We start from the raw sequence: 17,210 nt of genomic DNA on the forward strand, positions 1-17,210 counted from the left end.
TGCCACTCAGAGCTCTTCTCCTTGACTTGTTGCTGTCTGTGTGAGAGAATATAAACTGTGTGTCTAAGCAAAGTAGAACTTTACTTAGGTTAGTTGAGTGTAATTGTGATTTTATGTGGTCTTAGAGGATTATTGTAGAGCTGTGTTTTTAACCTTGATACACATTAGTGATGATGACCTTTTAAAATAACATCCCTGACAGTATGTCTAAGTTCATGAATTCCTGCTATTACAAAGAGAAGTTGCACTACCTACTGTCTCTCCCTTTAGCTGGTGGTGTGTTTTATCAGTTGACAGTCACTGCTTTAGACTGATGGCACTGACTTACATTTAAAAATGATTTTAAAAAATTTTTTCTGTCACTTGAGAGGTGTTTTAACCTTCCTTTTTTTTCATTGTAGGCTCCTTTGGAGGTATTCGATTATACCTGCAGGAGTTGATTACTATTACCCAGAAGGCTTTACAGTCGCCATCTTGGAAAATGAAAGCCCAGGGTGCAATTGCTATGGCATCAATTGCAAAACAAACAAGCTCTCTAGTACCTCCATATCTGGGAATGATACTGAGTGCTTTGGTGCAAGGCCTGGCTGGAAGAACATGGTCAGGAAAGGTAAAAGAACCATCCATGTTAAAGAATTGGGACTGCATCTTTGTATAAAATAGGAATCTGATTTGATGTGACTTTGGATTATTTTTGTGGCAAGGTTTTCTAGCTAGAGGAACATTTTGCCTAATTATCTGTGGCATTTTATATCAAAGTATGTCCCATGTGTTCTTGAGTAAAGCATAGTAATTTTGGAGATTGGTGTGTTTTACATATTTAGCTTACAAGGTACCTCTTAAACCAGGTCACCATTTTGTGCCCACTGATCTTCAGTAGAGCCAGAATTGGCCATATATGAAATTGAGTACACTGAATTGCGTCTAATCCTGGCACCAAAGATGCTCATTGCTGGGACTTGAGAATTGGAAACTTTTATACAATGGCGATAGAAAAATATGTATATTGGGTGTTCCGTGGAAAACATGAGATTGAGGCAGTATTTGTACTCTGTTTTGTAAAGGTCACCAGTGCCCACCACAGTATTGTTTGTGGCTGTAATAGTGGATTGCCTGGTGACCTTGGTTACCAGTTCTTGGGTCTTTATGAATTAGAGATTCATGGTTTGGACAGAATTCAGTAATGTGCATAAGTGCATAAATGTTAGTTTTTGTTGTGGTGGTTATAAAATTCTCAATGGGGTGATTGTAGTCATAGTGCAAAGAATGTGATGTGTAGGTTTAATAGTATTTCTTCATCTTTAACTTATCAGGAAGAACTACTAAAAGCCATTGCCTGTGTGGTGACAGCTTGCAGGTAAATGTTCTCTAGTGAACATACTTTTTCTTAATGGGAAGCTTAAAGCTGAAGCTTTTCTTAACCATTCTGATGTTTTTCTATGGATTCTGTAGTACAGAGTTGGAAAAGTCTGTGCCCAATCAACCCACCACAAATGAAATTCTTCAGGCGGTCTTGAAGGAGTGTTGCAAAGAGAATCTCAAATATAAGATTGTAGCAATCTGCTGTGCAGCTGATGTTTTGAAAGCCACCAAAGAAGACAGGTTCCAGGAGTTTTCTGACATTGTCATACCCCTCATCAAGAAGGTAATGGCAATCTCTATCACCTTAGGTTTTCCTCTATCCTGGTCATGTGTTTTTATTAGGACAAGTTTAGCAGTAAAGTATCAGAAAATTCCGAAAATATTACGGCCTCAAATAAGATACAAGTTTGTCTTACTTGATAATTGGAAGCCCCTGAAGTCTTCAACGATCCTATTTCTTATATGTTATCCTCATGATCTATGGTTTATCTGGATCTCAGGCAGATGACAGAAGAGATAAAGTTAGGGTCATAGTAAGCATATCATTTCTCTCTAGAAAAGTTCTGGAAACAGAAACATAACACTTTGATTCATATTCCATTGGCCAGCACTCTTAGCCACATAGCCCCATTTGGCAGCAGATGAGGCTAGAAAAGGTAATTTTTCATATGGGCACCCTTCTTCCGCCTGTGGGAGAAGGAAGAGAGTAACTATATAGTGAACAGCTTCTGCCATAACAAACTCTACCTTGCTACATGTGCAGATGCCAAGTAGTCATTTAGTATGAAGTCAAGGAGTACTGTGTGTTGTATAGTTCACCTCTGCATTGTTCTAGGGGAAATTTTGGTTGGAAAAAAAAAATTACTGGCTTAATTTGGAAACCAAAGTACTCATTTTTTAATAAAGTGGGCATCATAAGGAAAGAGGGATATAGTTGGTCTATTTGTTTTGGTTAGTTTTAAGACAGACTCTTTTTATTATGTAGTGATGGAACTCACCATGTAGCTTTTTAAACCAGGATAGCCTTAAACAGAGATACACCTGCCTTTGCCTCCTGAATGCTGGTATTAAAGGCGTATGCTATCACACTTGGCCTGATCTACTTATTTTTAAAGCATGAGATATTTCCTTGTGTTGCTCTTAATTCATATATTTGATTTTTTTCAGTAATAAGGCTGTTTTAGGTATTTCTGTGATAATCTATGGGTTTTGGAGATTTGTATTTTAAGTGGATTATATTGCTTGCTAGCTGATTGAATTACTTCTGGCTTCTTTACCAATTTTTTAAGAGTTTGTGTTTGGAACATTGCCAAGTTCTTCCCATCTTTAATTCTCTTGATTCAAATATGTCTTATTAGGTTATACTCAATATAGTACATATGCAGTATTTTTCCACTCTTATTTACAAATTAAAGTATTTCTCAAATTTATTAGAAATAAATACTCTCTTACTGCAAACAGAAGAACTCATGGTAGAGAACAGCGGTTGGTTCTTGTTCAATATCTCCTGTTCTACACTCTGATTGTTTCAATAATATAACTGTAACTTTGAAGAAGGAAGTACTAGAATTTTCTTTTCTTTGAAATGTCCTAGAACTCACTTGAAAGCATGGGAGTCCGGAGCACCAAAGCTGAAGATGAAAATGATAAGGAAAGAGAGCTGCAGCTGGAGTCTTTGCTGGGTGCCTTCGAGAGCTTGGGCAAAGCATGGCCCAGGAATCCAGAAACTCAACGTAAGCACTGGAGCGCAGATTCGTAGAAGTATTGTAACTAGAAGTCACTTAGCAAGAACACAGATTTTTCGGCATGACTTAGTAATAATCTTTATATAGTCTGAATATTAATAGTGAGAATTATCCTATATCCATTTTACTCTTACATCAGCAAATAAGTACACGGATCACTGTATTATTAGAGATACTATAAGAAAGTATCACAGGGGGCTGGAGAGAAAGTTCAGTGGTTTAGCACACTCACTAGCTGCTCTTCCAGAGGACCAAATGAATTTGATTTCCGGCACTCACATGTTGGCTCACAGTCATCTGTAACTCCTGTCCCAGGGCATCCAAGGGTACCAGGCAGCCATGTGGTGCACAGATAGACATGCAGACAAAACACTTATAACCAAAATAAATAAAAGTAAAATATATCTTTAAAACAAAACTATCACAGACTGAATGATTTAAACAACAGATTTTTTTTTCCAGTTTTGATAGATAGAAGTCCAAGATCAAGTTGTTGGTAGGGTTGGCTTCTTCTGAGACTTCTCCACTTAGCTTGTGAATAGTTGCCTTTCCTGTCTTCACATGGCTTCCTTCTGTGTTCCTGTGTCCAGATCTCTTGTAAGGGGATTAGATTAGGATCATATGATTCCTTTAAATATTGTGTCATTTTGTATAATACAAGAAGGTTCAGGGATACAGTTGATTTTATAACAACCATGATGCATTTTATGTAGATATTTGACTATAAAATTAGTTTTGTTACTCTTGTTTAGGTTCATAGTTTTTTTCTGAGAAGTTTACAATATTAGTAGAATTCCTTCCTTTCAAAATTGCTGGCCTTGCTATCAAGTCTTCAGTAAGCAAGTGATAGCTATTTTATTGAGAAACTCATGGCAGAAATTTTCAGAACTAAACATATATTTAGAAAGGATTAAATAGTAAGCTGTGATTATTGGTTCAAGTTATAGTTATAGCCCATTGACAAGGCCTTAAATTTGAGCAAATGCTAAATATTTTGTCTTATTCTGGGAACTACATTCTGTCCCAATGAACATCTCTGTATTATTTGTATATGTTAACTCAGGTATAGTATTTTCTTTGAGCCCATCATTCTTTGTGTAGCATGAGGAATGTGTAGCATGATAGATTCTCAAAAGAATCTATCAATGTGTGAGTGGTGTTATGAACTATAGTGAACATCAGATTGCTTGATTAACTTGCTTGATAGATAAAGTTAAAGGAGGGAATTCCATAAGAAAGGTAACAATATAAATAAGACTTTTAACACAAGACATAGAGATGTACATTTGTTTACCAGTTTCGGAGCAGAGAGCCAAGGCATTTTGTTTCAGAATATCAGTGTTGCATACTAGCTTCTCACATTTCACAGTATCAGCTATAATTTCTGTTTTTTGTGTCTCTTTGAAGTAGAGACACAAATCACAAACTGTTATGAAGTAATCAGTGTAGAATTTTTACCCCTTCTTATGTTTTATATTTAAACCTTATAAATTTTATAGTAGGTATTCAACTTAGGGCTCATTGGCCACATTTGTCCCTAGGGTAGATATGAATGCGGCCCATCATATTAAAGATGATGTCACATTGGAGCATCAGAAGTTTGGAAAGCCCTGTTCTAAGCATTTAAAACCAACTCCTATCAATTTTTTATTTTTTGTTGAGTTTATACTCCTATCTATTAGGATAATAGTAATTGTCTAATGATGGAGACACTTGTGTTAGGGACTAGTTTATGATAAAAAACTGACTGTTTCCGGGTGGTGGTGGCGCACGCCTTTAATCCCAGCACTCGGGAGGCAGAGGCAGGCGGATCTCTGTGAGTTCGAGGCCAGCCTGGGCTACCAAGTGAGTTCCAGGAAAGGTGCAAAGCTACACAGAGAAATCTTGTCTCGAAAAACCAAAACTGAAAAAAACAAAAACAAAAAAACCTGTTAATCAACTTGTAGCTGGCCGAGGACTCTAGAGGGCGCTCGAGGGTTTTTCTGTACTTTTTGGTTTCCTTAAGGGAATTTACAAGTGTGGCTAATCTGTGGCCTCTACTCTGTGGAAGACACAGTGCCTCAACAGCAAACCATTAAGACAAACTCGCGTGCGTGCGTGCGTGCGTGCGTGCGTGCGTGTGTGTGTGTGTGTGTGGAGGCTCTGATCACGGAAATGTTTTTGGAAATTAGATAGAAAATCCTGCTAAGAGTTTGGAGAAAATTCCATGTCCATTAAAGGCATTTATTGGACCTCATATTCTTTCACTTTTGTCTTTGTTTTAATGCTGCACCTTCTTTTCTCTGTTCCTTCTTTGTCATCTTTCACCTTTACATATTTCCTCCTCTGTCCCTTCATCTTCCTCCCAGGCTGTTACCGTCAGGAGCTCTGCAAACTGATGTGTGAACGGCTGAGACTCAGCACATGGAAAGTGCAGCTCGGTGTCCTCCAGTCGATGAACGCCTTTTTCCAGGGGTAATTTGCTTCATGATCCAGGTTTTTATTTTATTTCCCTATTGAATGGAAGTCTTAACATTTATACATTTTTATTGGAAATGGATTCTTTTCTCATACAATATCTCCTAATTATAGTTTCCCCTCTGTCTACTCCTCCCGGTGCCTTCCCACTTCCCTCCCCTCTGGATCCACCCCCTCTCTGTCTTTCATTAGAAAAGAACAGGGTTTCTAAGAGATAACAACCAAAAGTGACAGAGCAAAATCTATCATATCAGAGTTGTTCATGGCAGTCTAGCAGGAGGAGAAGAGTCCCAAGGAGGCACAAGAGCCAGAGACCCACTCGTTCTCACAGTCAGGAGTCTTATGGATACTAAGCTAAGAGCTGTAATATAGACACAAAGGACCTGGTGTAGACCATGTAGGCCGGGTGCTTGCTGCTTTAGTGTCTGTGAGCTCATATGTGCCTTGCTTAGTTGATTCAGAGGGCTTTGTCCTCCTGGTGTCCTTCATCTCTGGCTCTTACAGTCTTTCCACCTCTTCTTCTGAGGGATTCTCTGAACTCCAAAGGAGGGGGTCTGATGTAGACCTCTCATTTAGACTCTCTCTCTGCATAATGTCTGGCTATGAGTCTCTGCGTCTGTTCCCATCTGCTTCTGTCAAATCAGACATTGGTTGGCTACTCACACAAACCTGTGTCACCAATGCCCTAGTGTATTTTGCAAGCAGGACAGATTGCAGTAGGTGAAAGGTTTAGTGGCTGGGTTGGCGTCCATGTTTCTCTTTTGGTAGACTGCAAAGTACCTTTCCACACCAGGGACTAGAACTTAGGAGTGAAGGCTCCATGTGGACACCAGATCAGTGTCTCTATGTTCAATTAGTTGTGTGGGTGCTGTCCTGGGCAATGGGGCCCTACTCTCTATAATAGAGAACAACCCTTTGTCTTGTCAACAGCCTGGGTTGCTTGGAGATTTCTATGGCACCCACCTTGGCCAACAGCTCAGTTGAATGCAGCCCAGTTCCATAAGCCTCGCCTGACTACAAGAGATAGCCAGTTGAGACTCCTTACCCCCAATACTAAGAGCCCTCATTAAGATTACCTTCATAGATCCCAGAAAGTTATCACTGTACTAGGTTTGCACACCACCCCACAAATGCCCCCCCCAGTTCTAGCCGTCTCTCTCCACCCTCTTTTCCCTCTACCCTATCTCCTCTGTACCTTGTTCCCTACCCCCTCCCCACCTGTCCCCAGTCTGCCTATAAAATCTACTTTCCCCTCCCAGGAAGATTCATGCATCCCCCCTCAGACCCTTCCTCTTTACCTAGCCTCTCTGGATTATAGCTTGGTTATCATTTACTTAACAGCTAATATCCACATATAAGTAATTACATACTATAGTTATCTTTCTGGGTATGGGTTACCTCACTCAGGATGATTTTTTTTTGTAGTTCCATCCACTTGCCTGCAAATCTCATGGTGTCGTTTTTTAATAGTACAATAATACTGCACTGTGTACATTTACACAGTCTTATTAATTTAGACACCACTAGTATATGAAGTAACATGATAAAGTGATATGTTCAGATAGAAGTTATGCTAGGAAAGTTGTAAACTGTTTGTTATGAGTAACATTGTATATCACTTTCATCTTTATAGGTTAATGCTTTTGGAAGAAGAACATGCTGATCCTGAAGCTCTGGCTGAAATTCTTCTTGAAACTTGTAAATCAATTACTTATTCTTTAGGTGAGTAAGTAACTAGATCTTGAATAGTTTTTTATTGCTGTTTATTTTGTTTCTGGTGCTGGTGCTGGTGGTCAGGCACAGTCCTTCATGCATGCTACTGGGCAGGCACCCTACCACTGAGATACATCCTCACCCCTTTTTTGAGTTAGGGTCTCTATGCTGCCTAGGTTGGGATTGAGTTTATGGCTCCAGTCACCCAGGTAGCTAGGATTATAGTTTGTGTCACTGTCTTAGTTAGGATTTCTATTGCCGTAAAGAGACACCATGACCAAGGCAACTCTTTTAAAGGAAAACATTTAACTGGGGCTGGCTTACAGTTTCAGAACTTCAGTCCATTATCATCATAGTGGGAAACGGCAATGTGTTGGAGAAGTAGCTACATCTTGATGCGCAGGCAGCAGCAGGAGACTGAGTGCTACACTGGGCTTAGCTTGAGCATATGAGACCTCATTGCCGGCCCCCATAGTGATAAACTTTCTCTGACAAGGTCACGCCTACTCCAGCAAGGCCACACCCACCAGTATAGTGCCACTCCATGTGGGCGAATCATTCAGATACTTAAGACTGTGGGGGACATTCCTGCTCAAACCACCATAGTCACCATACTTTGCTTAAGTAACTCTGATTTTAAAACTAAGGAGCTGAGTCTCAGGATCTAGATTTCTGGAACAACTACTGACTGTTCTGTTTATATGCTATATGTCCCCTAACAAGGGTGTTTTATTTGGAATTACAGTAGAATTTTAGGTTTGAACCTTTACGTCAGCATTAAATATTTATTTAAAAATAGTTTCCAGTTTTTTAAAACAGCTGTTAAAATAGTTCCGTTAGTACCTGTATATACTTAATCAAGAGCCATTAGCTGTGGATAACACTGTGTTCCCTTTATCTTTAGGGCTTCTTTCTGTATGTATCTTTTTCCTGAGCCCTTCAAAAGTATATTGATTATAACATTAACATTATAACATTATAACTTAAATTCTTAAGTGTATATTCCTTTTTATAACAACAGTATAGTTATCAAATATATACAATTTTGCATGGATGCAGTGTTCTTTTATCAATTTTTTTCTCATTCATATTGTAATTTCTTAAGTAATTTTTTTGTAAGATCTCACATCCCCTTCAATTCTTCATTAAAAAATATAACCCAGGACCACATATTAAATATAATTGTCATAATTTTATAGTCTCTCTTTTTTCTTTTCTAGACAGGGTTTCTCTTTGTTGCCTTGGGTATTCTCAAACTCGCTGTCTAGTCCAGGCTGGCCTCGAACTCATAGAGATCCTCCTGCCTCTGCTTCCAGAGTGCTGGGATCAAATGCACGAGCCACCACATCCAGCCTTTAGTCTTTTTTCAACTGGTACCCTCCTTCAGCCTTTCTTTCTCCTATATTCATGAGTTTGAAGGATAAAGCCTTTCCCTCTCTCCTCTGGAAAAAATAGTTCTCATTTGCTGTTTGTTTGGCATTTCCTCAGGCTTGGATCTAGCTAATGAATTGTGATGTTAATAATGTTTTCCCTCACAGCAAGAGGCATGCTGTGTTCACAGCTTTCCTGATTTTTCAATGTTAATTCTGTTTACCTAATCATGGTACTATGGATTTTCTCTCTAGTATCGTTCTTATTTTCCTCATGTCTAATAGATAGTGCTTGAGAACATACTTTAGGATCATTCAAATAATCTCCTTCAAAACTGTATCTATTAAACAGTTTGTGAGAAGACAACATAAGACCATGTAAATGTACTTCTCTTCAAAGTTTATTCTTTAGATTTTGCATACATTGATGATTCTTCTCTGAGCCAGTTTTTTTCTAGGATGATTTTTTTCAACTCAAGCTCTTTCTCCACATTAACTATTTGGTAGTTGGCATTTTATTTTGAACAAGATTCTTCTCTTCTTCCTATTTATTTATGCATCATTAACTGGTATTGATTCATACCTCCCCAACAACCTCTCAATGTTTTGTAATTAATTATTTTTAGGATTTATCTTTTATTATGTGTATGTTCAAATGAGTACTAGTGTCCACAGAGGCCAGAGGTGTTAGGTTCTGGAACTGAAGTTACAGGCTATGTGTGTACTGGGGCTTGAACTCTGGGCCTCAGGATTACATGCTGCTGAGCCATCTCTCCAGCCCCTGATTATTTTCATTAATTAATTGGTTACTTAATTGTTCTAAATATGGCTAATGGAAGTCCCTTCAAGCTGATTCCCTGTCCTTTTGGTGGATCACAATTATTTTTTTGCAATGATTCACTGCCCTGGACTTGGATGCATATTAATTTTGGTTAGACATTGTGGAGATGTATTGTTTGTAATCTAAGAAGTAAAACTTGCCTGAAGATCAGAGGACAAAGCCAGCCAGAGAGTTAGCCACAGAGGCCAGGCAGTGGTGGCACACACCTTTAACCCTAGCACTCAGGGGGCAGAGATCCCTCTGGATCTCTGAGTTCAAAGCCACCCAGAGCTACACGAGATTAATCCAGTCTAAAAGAGAAACAGCCAGGCAGTGGTGGCATATACCTTTAATCCCAGTATTTGAGAGTCACACACCTTTAATCCCAGCACTTGGAAGGTTGAGACAGGAAGTGATAGGGGTGGGCAGAAAAAGGAATACAAGGCAGGAGGAGACAGGAGTTCAGTGCCCTTTCGCTGAGGACTCCGGGGCACTCAGTCTGAGGATTCGTGGAGATAGGATGCTCTCTTTCAGGTTAAGAAGTTGGTGAGGTGAGAAGTAGTAGTTGTGGCTTGCTCTGCTTTCATCTTGATGTCTATCTGACTCTGGGTTTTTATTATAAGACCATTTAGGATTCATGCAACAAGACATTTTCTCCAAAAACTTAATGCCTTTTGTGAAAGAGTATGTATGTATCAGCAAAACTTATTTTATTTGTACTTCTTAGAAGTAGCAAGCTTTTGTGGATGTAGAACTGGAAGCTAACAGAATTGTCTTTTCAGGTTTCTAGGTGTTCCTAGATGATGCTCTTTGGTAAAATGAGGATCATACAAATCAAAGACCTGTCTTATGTATGACATGATGATGACTATGTGTTTGGGATAGTGTCTTTTGATCTCCTACATCTAAGATGGGTCTTTAAATATTACCATGGTCTACAGTGCCTCAAAATAGTGAATGTGGATATATAGCATAATTTTAAGTATTTGATAATAATTAGCAAATAGAAGTTTACTTCCAAAATGAATGAATCCACAGAGTTTTAACTTTTTTTGTTTCAGAAACATTAATTTAATCTTGGGAGCTCTGTCTTTAAAACATACTTATGAATTGCATGTTTTTCCTCTTAGAAAATAAGACCTACTCATCTGTGAGAACAGAAGCTTTATCTGTGGTAGAATTACTGCTTAAAAAACTTGAAGGTGAGTTCTGATTAGAGCACCAAAAATCTAGGGTATTTCATGGCATATACTTTAGAAATTTTTTATTTCTGTTTTTACTGATGGTATAAATACACATTAATGTATGTGTACATACAAGTAGACTATACAGAACTAAAGTCACAAAATTTTAAAGATTTCAATGTTGTTCTCTATGTTCATATATTTCTAGTGAATTATTAAGCTAGAGTTATCTTGAAGTAATTGAAGTAATAAAATTTTGTTTCCATCATGAACTCTTAGGAATCTTAGTTAATCTCAAGAAGTGGTTATGGTGACAGAGCAGAGCCTGTGGTGTGCATGTAAATAACAGGACACAAGGAAGAGCTGCAAGCTGTTTGTCAAAGACCCACTTGAGTCACATATTCCCCAAAGCATGTTTTAGTCCTTCATTTCTTTCTCTTTCTCCTTTAAGAAACCTATAGATTCTGTTGTACCAATGGTAGAAGCAAAACAGCTTCTCAGCTTCTCTCCCCCATGTTATAGAACTGTCTCTGGTTTCAAAGAGAAACCCATTTTCCCTTCTTCCTTCACTTCCTTCTCTTTTTGCTGTTCTCGTAGTTGATGAATTAATGTGCAGAAATGAAACCGTTTTCATCACAGCCTTGTGAACTTGGCGTTTGTACTTCCCCTCTTTTTTCTTAGCAGCATATCCTAGGTCTCTGCAAGATGGGCCCTTTAGACTCAGTGATACTAAGTATCGCACAGTATACTTTTTTTTTTTTCCTAAAATAAAAAAGCCTAGGCACTTAGCCATATGGTTGAATTCCCATTTTTCCAGGTAGGTATTAATATGGTCTAGATAACAAAAGTGAGGTAAAATAACTTGCTTGAAGCTGGACATGGTGGTATAGGCCTGTAATTCCATCCTTGAGAGGTGAGGCAAGAGGATCGGGAATCTAAGGCCAGCTTGAACTACAGGAGACCCTGATACGATGATAATTACTTGCTTGAAGTCACATCACTAGAGACAGAACATTATAAATGGAGTTAAGATTTGCTGTGCTTTCTTATTTTTTTTTAAAAATTTCAGTACTTACATGGCTCTCCAGGGCTTTCTGTTAAGAAAGGGGTAATAAAGTGTTATCTACTTAAACTGTGCAATTATGAAACTTATCAATTTTTTGGCATGTAAATTACTAAATAGCCCTCTGTTATGGCTGAGATGCCTGTTTTGCTCCTGTGCTTGGATGCATCACTCTTCTCACTTCGCTGTAGTGTAGCTCATCTCCCTGGGTCTCATTCACACTGCGGAAGGAAGGGGCGAAGAAGCTCCCTGACATGCTCTCAGGATGTTGACAGGGGTGGGTTTGAGACCCCTCTGCAGCCTGTGACTGTTACATGCTGTTCTCTTTATTAGACAGTGGCTGTCTCGTTGCTTGGGGGATAGGATATATGGAAGAAAGGGTTAGGATTTTTTTTTTCTCCTTGCTTGTTCTATAATGATTTTCTTTCTTTTTTCATTCAGAAGCTAAACAGTGGGAAAGTCTGACAGCAGAATGCAGAAGACTCTTGGTTGAGTCTTTAGCTACTATGGAGACAGACAACAGACCCGAACTGCAGGAGAAAGCCTCAGTATTGAAGAAAACACTTGAAAGTCTGGAATGAGTGAGAATGGGAGGAAAGAAACAAGTGCCATGTTCTTTTGGGATGGAAGTTTGGAAATGGTGGTATTCTTTAAAAACCAAGTGGGGGAGTAAAGATTACTCTGTAGCATGCATCATTCCTTGGCTGAAATAAAAAAAAAAAAAAGCCTTAAATTTTGCTTCTTATTAGCTTTATTTTACATGTCTTTAAAGTATGTGGGCTAAGTGTGCTTAGTAGAACTTGGGTTTTCAAAAGGTAGTTGTAAATAAGTCTGCTAGCCATTGTTGCTAAAAGAACTGAAACTATTATAAATGGAATACAGGGCAAAGCTGGATTAAAATCTTTGAATTACATCCAAGCTAAAGTTATTGCAGGAAGGGATCCTGTAAGTCACTCGATTTATAATCCACTTGCATACCCAAAGTAATAGGGTTGGGGATGACAGCTTCCTTCCTGAGGGCAGAGTCAAGGCCATACCCAGAGTTTAATGTCCTGTCCTAGATACTTTTCTCAACCTGCTACAAAACCAGTGTTTACCTTGGCATACCCTAGAAATTCCCAAAGGGAGGTACATTTAGGGTCTCATACAACAGTTCTTATACCAGAGCTAAACTGACTCTTTATCACTGGGTTCTTGAAAGTCAGATGCTGTGCATTTCCTGTGTATAGGTGGTCAATTTTTAGGAAATGGTTGTTCAGCATGCTTACAGGTTGAGAATAATTGGGGTTCCATAACATTCTGATTGAAGTCTTTTCACTAGAAGATGAAAATAGATGGGAACAAGATTGTTCTTCTATCTGTATCTGTGATTATGTATTTTTTCAAAATCTAAAACAACAGTAAAAGTTAGAGACTGCCTTGGTCTAGACCACTTAAAATCTCAAAACTGTAACGGCAGCATTTTCTACTGCTTTCATGCGTACAGTGAGACGTGGTAGGATAGATGGAAAGCCTTTTATTTAACTGTCTAGGGATTTCTCTTTCTTAAATGCCCTTTCTCGAATTAGCATGATACCACTCCAGGAGAACTGCTCTTGCTGGGGTCCTCCCCTGCTTTCTGCTGCTCCTGCACCTGCTGAAGGGTGCAAAGTTGGTTTAACTTAAAGGTTTATGGTAAGCTAAAAACTCTATAGCTTGTCTTGGGTTCTGGAGCACAAAATTAATTTATACATCTGGTACTGTCCCCATAATGACATCAACACCTGGAATCTGTGTGTTCGATATTTTTGGTGGAAACTCAATGTTTATTAGTTTGGTATTCTCTAGACCAGTGTATTTAAAATATTTTTAACTGTGACTCATAATAAGAATAACCTTTTACATCATGACCCAGAATGTGTGTGTGTGTGTGTGTGTGTGTGTGTGAGAGAGAGAGAGAGAGAGAGAGAGGAGAGAGAGAGAGAGAGATAGACGTATGTATGTTTGAATGTAAAATCTTTAACTGAAATAAGTATTTCTTGAAGAAATAGTTAAGTTTGATATATTTTCATCTCTCTGTGTGTCTCGTGTTGTAAATGTTCTTCAGACTCACTGCATTTGTTTTCTAATTCACAACTAGGTTGCTATTCACGTTTGAACAATACCATCATTAATAGTACCTGAACTACTATGTTTGGGAATGTTTCTGAATGAAAACTGTTTACAACTAAAATATTCAGTGCTCAGTATCATCTTGGCTGATACTGTACTATACTAGTGAGTTTGCAGAACATCGTGAATTTTAAGGAATCTGTTGTAGAATTGCATTTAAGAAAGACTTTTGCTTTAGAGAAAAACAAATGGCTTCAAATGTTCTTCAGAAAGCTGTGGCCTCTCGGGTCTTGGTGTTTGGGGATCAGCATTGAATGACTAAGGACCTGTCTGACTTGCATTTGTAGTACCCAGGGTACTTCCATGGCAAGAATACAATGCAGGTCAGGTGTGTTGAAGGTGAGAGTGTAAGGGCAAGAACAACATACTTGGTCTGTAGCAAATATTGAAACCTCATCAAATTTTATGCTTTTAAAGCTTTTTGTTATTTAATATTGGGGATTTCCCTTGGTGCTGAGAGTGGTGCTAAGACACCTGAACCTTAGTGCTATTGAACTGCATTTCTTTTACTTTCTTGAGCACATTTCTAATTTATATACTTAATGCCTTCATGTTTGCCAGTCAAATCATTTTCATAGCTAGTAATGTTACTGTTTCAAATGTAGTTTGTAGTTGGTATACATATGTTTATTTTCAAAGGTTAATAACCAGGACTTTGTAATTGTGAAATGTTGGGACTGGTGAACAGGAGGTAAAAGTACCTGTACATTCATTTATAGATCATCAGTCTTTATTTGCAAAAGCATTCTTGAACAGGTTTGGTTTCTCTCTATATAGTTACTTCTATTTGCCACACAAATAACTAATTTGTAGAACCTGTTTCTTATTCCTGCCATTAGTTCACTAACTATATCTTTATTGATATGTGAAAAGGAGATGTTTGAAATGTGGCAGTTGGGTTGAACATGAAAATGGGCTACGGTTTTGTTGTCAAAAGCAGCTGTTTCATTGAATGTTTGTGCCCAATTTACAGTTCCAAGGGGATCTTGTCTATAACACAGTCCACCTTTATAAGGGGGCTACCAAATCCCCATTGCTTTGCCCTTCCTTTTTAAAAACTCATGTATTACTAATCAACAAGGAAAAGAATAAAGATATGACCTCACTGGTTGGTGCTCTGTCAGCAGTTGTGCTGTGTGAGCACTGCCTGCCCTTGGGGAACATTTCTACCTGCTGCTGTCACAGTATATTCATGCTGCTTGTTAAGTTCAGGGAGTTATTTTGACATTGGCACTTATTGAACTGTGCAATCTGTCATTAAATAGATGTATATGTAACAGATTTTTGTATTTTATATGCAACTTCTTCATAGATCTGCAATATGTAATTAGCTACCTAAGCATGAAATAGACTTACTTGAAAGGAAAACCTCACCTATACCCCAAAGATATTAAATGGTAAATAAAAGCTGCATGATTTGGTGTTTTGAAGTAGTGCTTTTAGTTTTTACTAGTTCTTTTGGAAAGTAATGTGACTGCTAACACTTTGATTAGTTGTTCTTTAGGAAGGGAGGGAGGGAGGAGAGAGGCCTTACTGCCTGGCATCTTCTCAGCTATGTCTAATTAATATAAATTTCTGATTTAAGTATCTGGGAGTTCCAAGACATCATGAACTGCTGCTGCCACATACTTGGAAGAAACTTGGTTCCATGATAGAATTTTCTGATAAAAGTGACTTTATGTGAGCATGTGAAACAGAGGGCAGCTGGGGTTAAAGCAAAGCTCACTCCCAGGGGAGTGCTTACCTGCCTGGACTGTTACAGTGCCTTTAGTAGTTTGTCATATTCGCTTCAAATTGAGAAAGAAGGTTGCAAAACGTGGAATAACCAATCTTTCAAATGATGTTTATGGAAAGATTTAATAGTTTCTTTATCTTTAAAAATGGTATTGTGGGGGTAAGATGGTAGATGAAATGTTTCTCCAGATGACTCTTAATGAGAAGAGTCAATAGTAAAGGAGAAGCTAAGATATTCTGAGGAAAGGAAGATGATCATCAGGACTGATGACAGATGGAAAGCATGGAAAATCTGGAATGTGGTGAAGAAAATAAACAGCTCACAACTCCAGCCCTGACTCTCTTGCCTGGGAGGGGGACCTGAAGTCACAACTAGATGGTAAGTCAGGCAGCCCTGATCATGGCAGATTGACAGCCCTGTAGGAGATACCCATAGTCTTCAAACACCTTCAATATAGTCTGACAATGACTCTTGCACTACAGGCTAGCTTAGAGAAGAAATCCATTTATGTATTGTTCTTTACATCTCAGATTGCTATGTAGCCAGGCACCTTTACCTTGAGAGGGAGCCTGTTTGACATAGAGTGACTTGGTTCTGGTGGATGACTAGGGTTCCACAGCCTTCTCCCTACCACATGATGATTAAGAGCTAGGTAAGGTAATCCTAGCAGAGAACCATCAGGGAGTATTTAGAACACTTAAATTGGGAGATCCAGAGAAAGTGAATAAACATTTAGACACATGACCTGTCAAAATTTAACTGTAGGGTAAAAACAAACAAACAAAACAATGAAATTGAAGTGATTAATAGAGTCCTGACAAACAATGGCCCAGGACTAGATGGATTAACAACTGAATTGTGCCAACACTCAAACTGTTCCATAAAAAATTGAAAAGGAATGTGTTCCTACTGATTCTACAAATCTGGTATTGCTTTGATAGCAAAATCAGTAATGAACACAAGAAAACTTAGACAATTTTCTTAATAGTGATGCAGTGATTCTTAATACTGTAAATCAAATCTAACAACATATAATTAAGATCATATACCAACATGTTGGTTTTATCTCAATATGATAAAACCATATGGGTGATACACTAAGGGCAAATCAATAAATAGAATATAGCATATAAATAAAATACAAAAATCACATGTCACTAGGTGAAGAAAATGTTTTTGACAAAATCCAACATCTCTTTATAATAAAAGTCTCAAAGAAACTAAGAATAGAAGGATTTGTACCTCAGTGTAATAAAGGCTGTGTATACAAAGTCATGTAGCTGACAGTATACAAAATGGGAAGTGCTGAAAATATCTCTAAAAATCAGAGATGATACAATGTGCCCCACCACTATAATACTTGAGTTCTTGGCCACAACCTTAGGCCGGGGAAAGGAGTAAAAGTATGCAAGCCAGAAAGGAAGATGTAGATGATAGTACTACTGGGGAAATTGTGTCACTTCAGAAATCTTAAAGAACTACCCAGGACAATTTTAATAGAGTTTAAGAGAAAAATCTCAGGGCAGGCAAGTAAATCTCTGGAGCTTCCAGGAGGAGGAAGATGGAGAAGAAAAGACAAAGATCTTTTTGAGTTAGGCAAACTGGACGGA

At 38.3% G+C, this 17,210-nt stretch overlaps 1 protein-coding gene across 6 annotated transcripts in view; it reads left to right on the forward strand.

Moving 5' to 3' along the window:
• Ecpas (Ecm29 proteasome adaptor and scaffold) overlaps positions 1-15,295 on the forward strand; it is a 128,726-nt gene extending 113,431 nt beyond the window's left edge. For 3 of the 6 annotated variants that reach the window (XM_028857781.2, XM_028857779.2, XM_028857778.1), the window contains 8 exons: positions 402-610; positions 1,314-1,357; positions 1,453-1,645; positions 2,957-3,095; positions 5,456-5,561; positions 7,198-7,286; positions 10,598-10,669; positions 12,156-12,295. In XM_028857781.2, the coding sequence (XP_028713614.1) occupies positions 402-610; positions 1,314-1,357; positions 1,453-1,645; positions 2,957-3,095; positions 5,456-5,561; positions 7,198-7,286; positions 10,598-10,669; positions 12,156-12,295 (992 nt within the window). Of the gene's footprint in view, positions 1-401; positions 611-1,313; positions 1,358-1,452; positions 1,646-2,956; positions 3,096-5,455; positions 5,562-7,197; positions 7,287-10,597; positions 10,670-12,155 lie in introns of all 6 variants that reach the window. The other 3 variants (XM_028857777.1, XM_028857782.2, XM_037202628.1) reach the window with 1 other exon arrangement.
• The last annotated feature ends 1,915 nt before the right edge of the window (positions 15,296-17,210 follow it).

This window comes from Peromyscus leucopus, chromosome 2 (genome assembly GCF_004664715.2).
Source record: "Peromyscus leucopus breed LL Stock chromosome 2, UCI_PerLeu_2.1, whole genome shotgun sequence".
Taxonomy (NCBI): Eukaryota; Metazoa; Chordata; class Mammalia; order Rodentia; family Cricetidae; genus Peromyscus; species Peromyscus leucopus.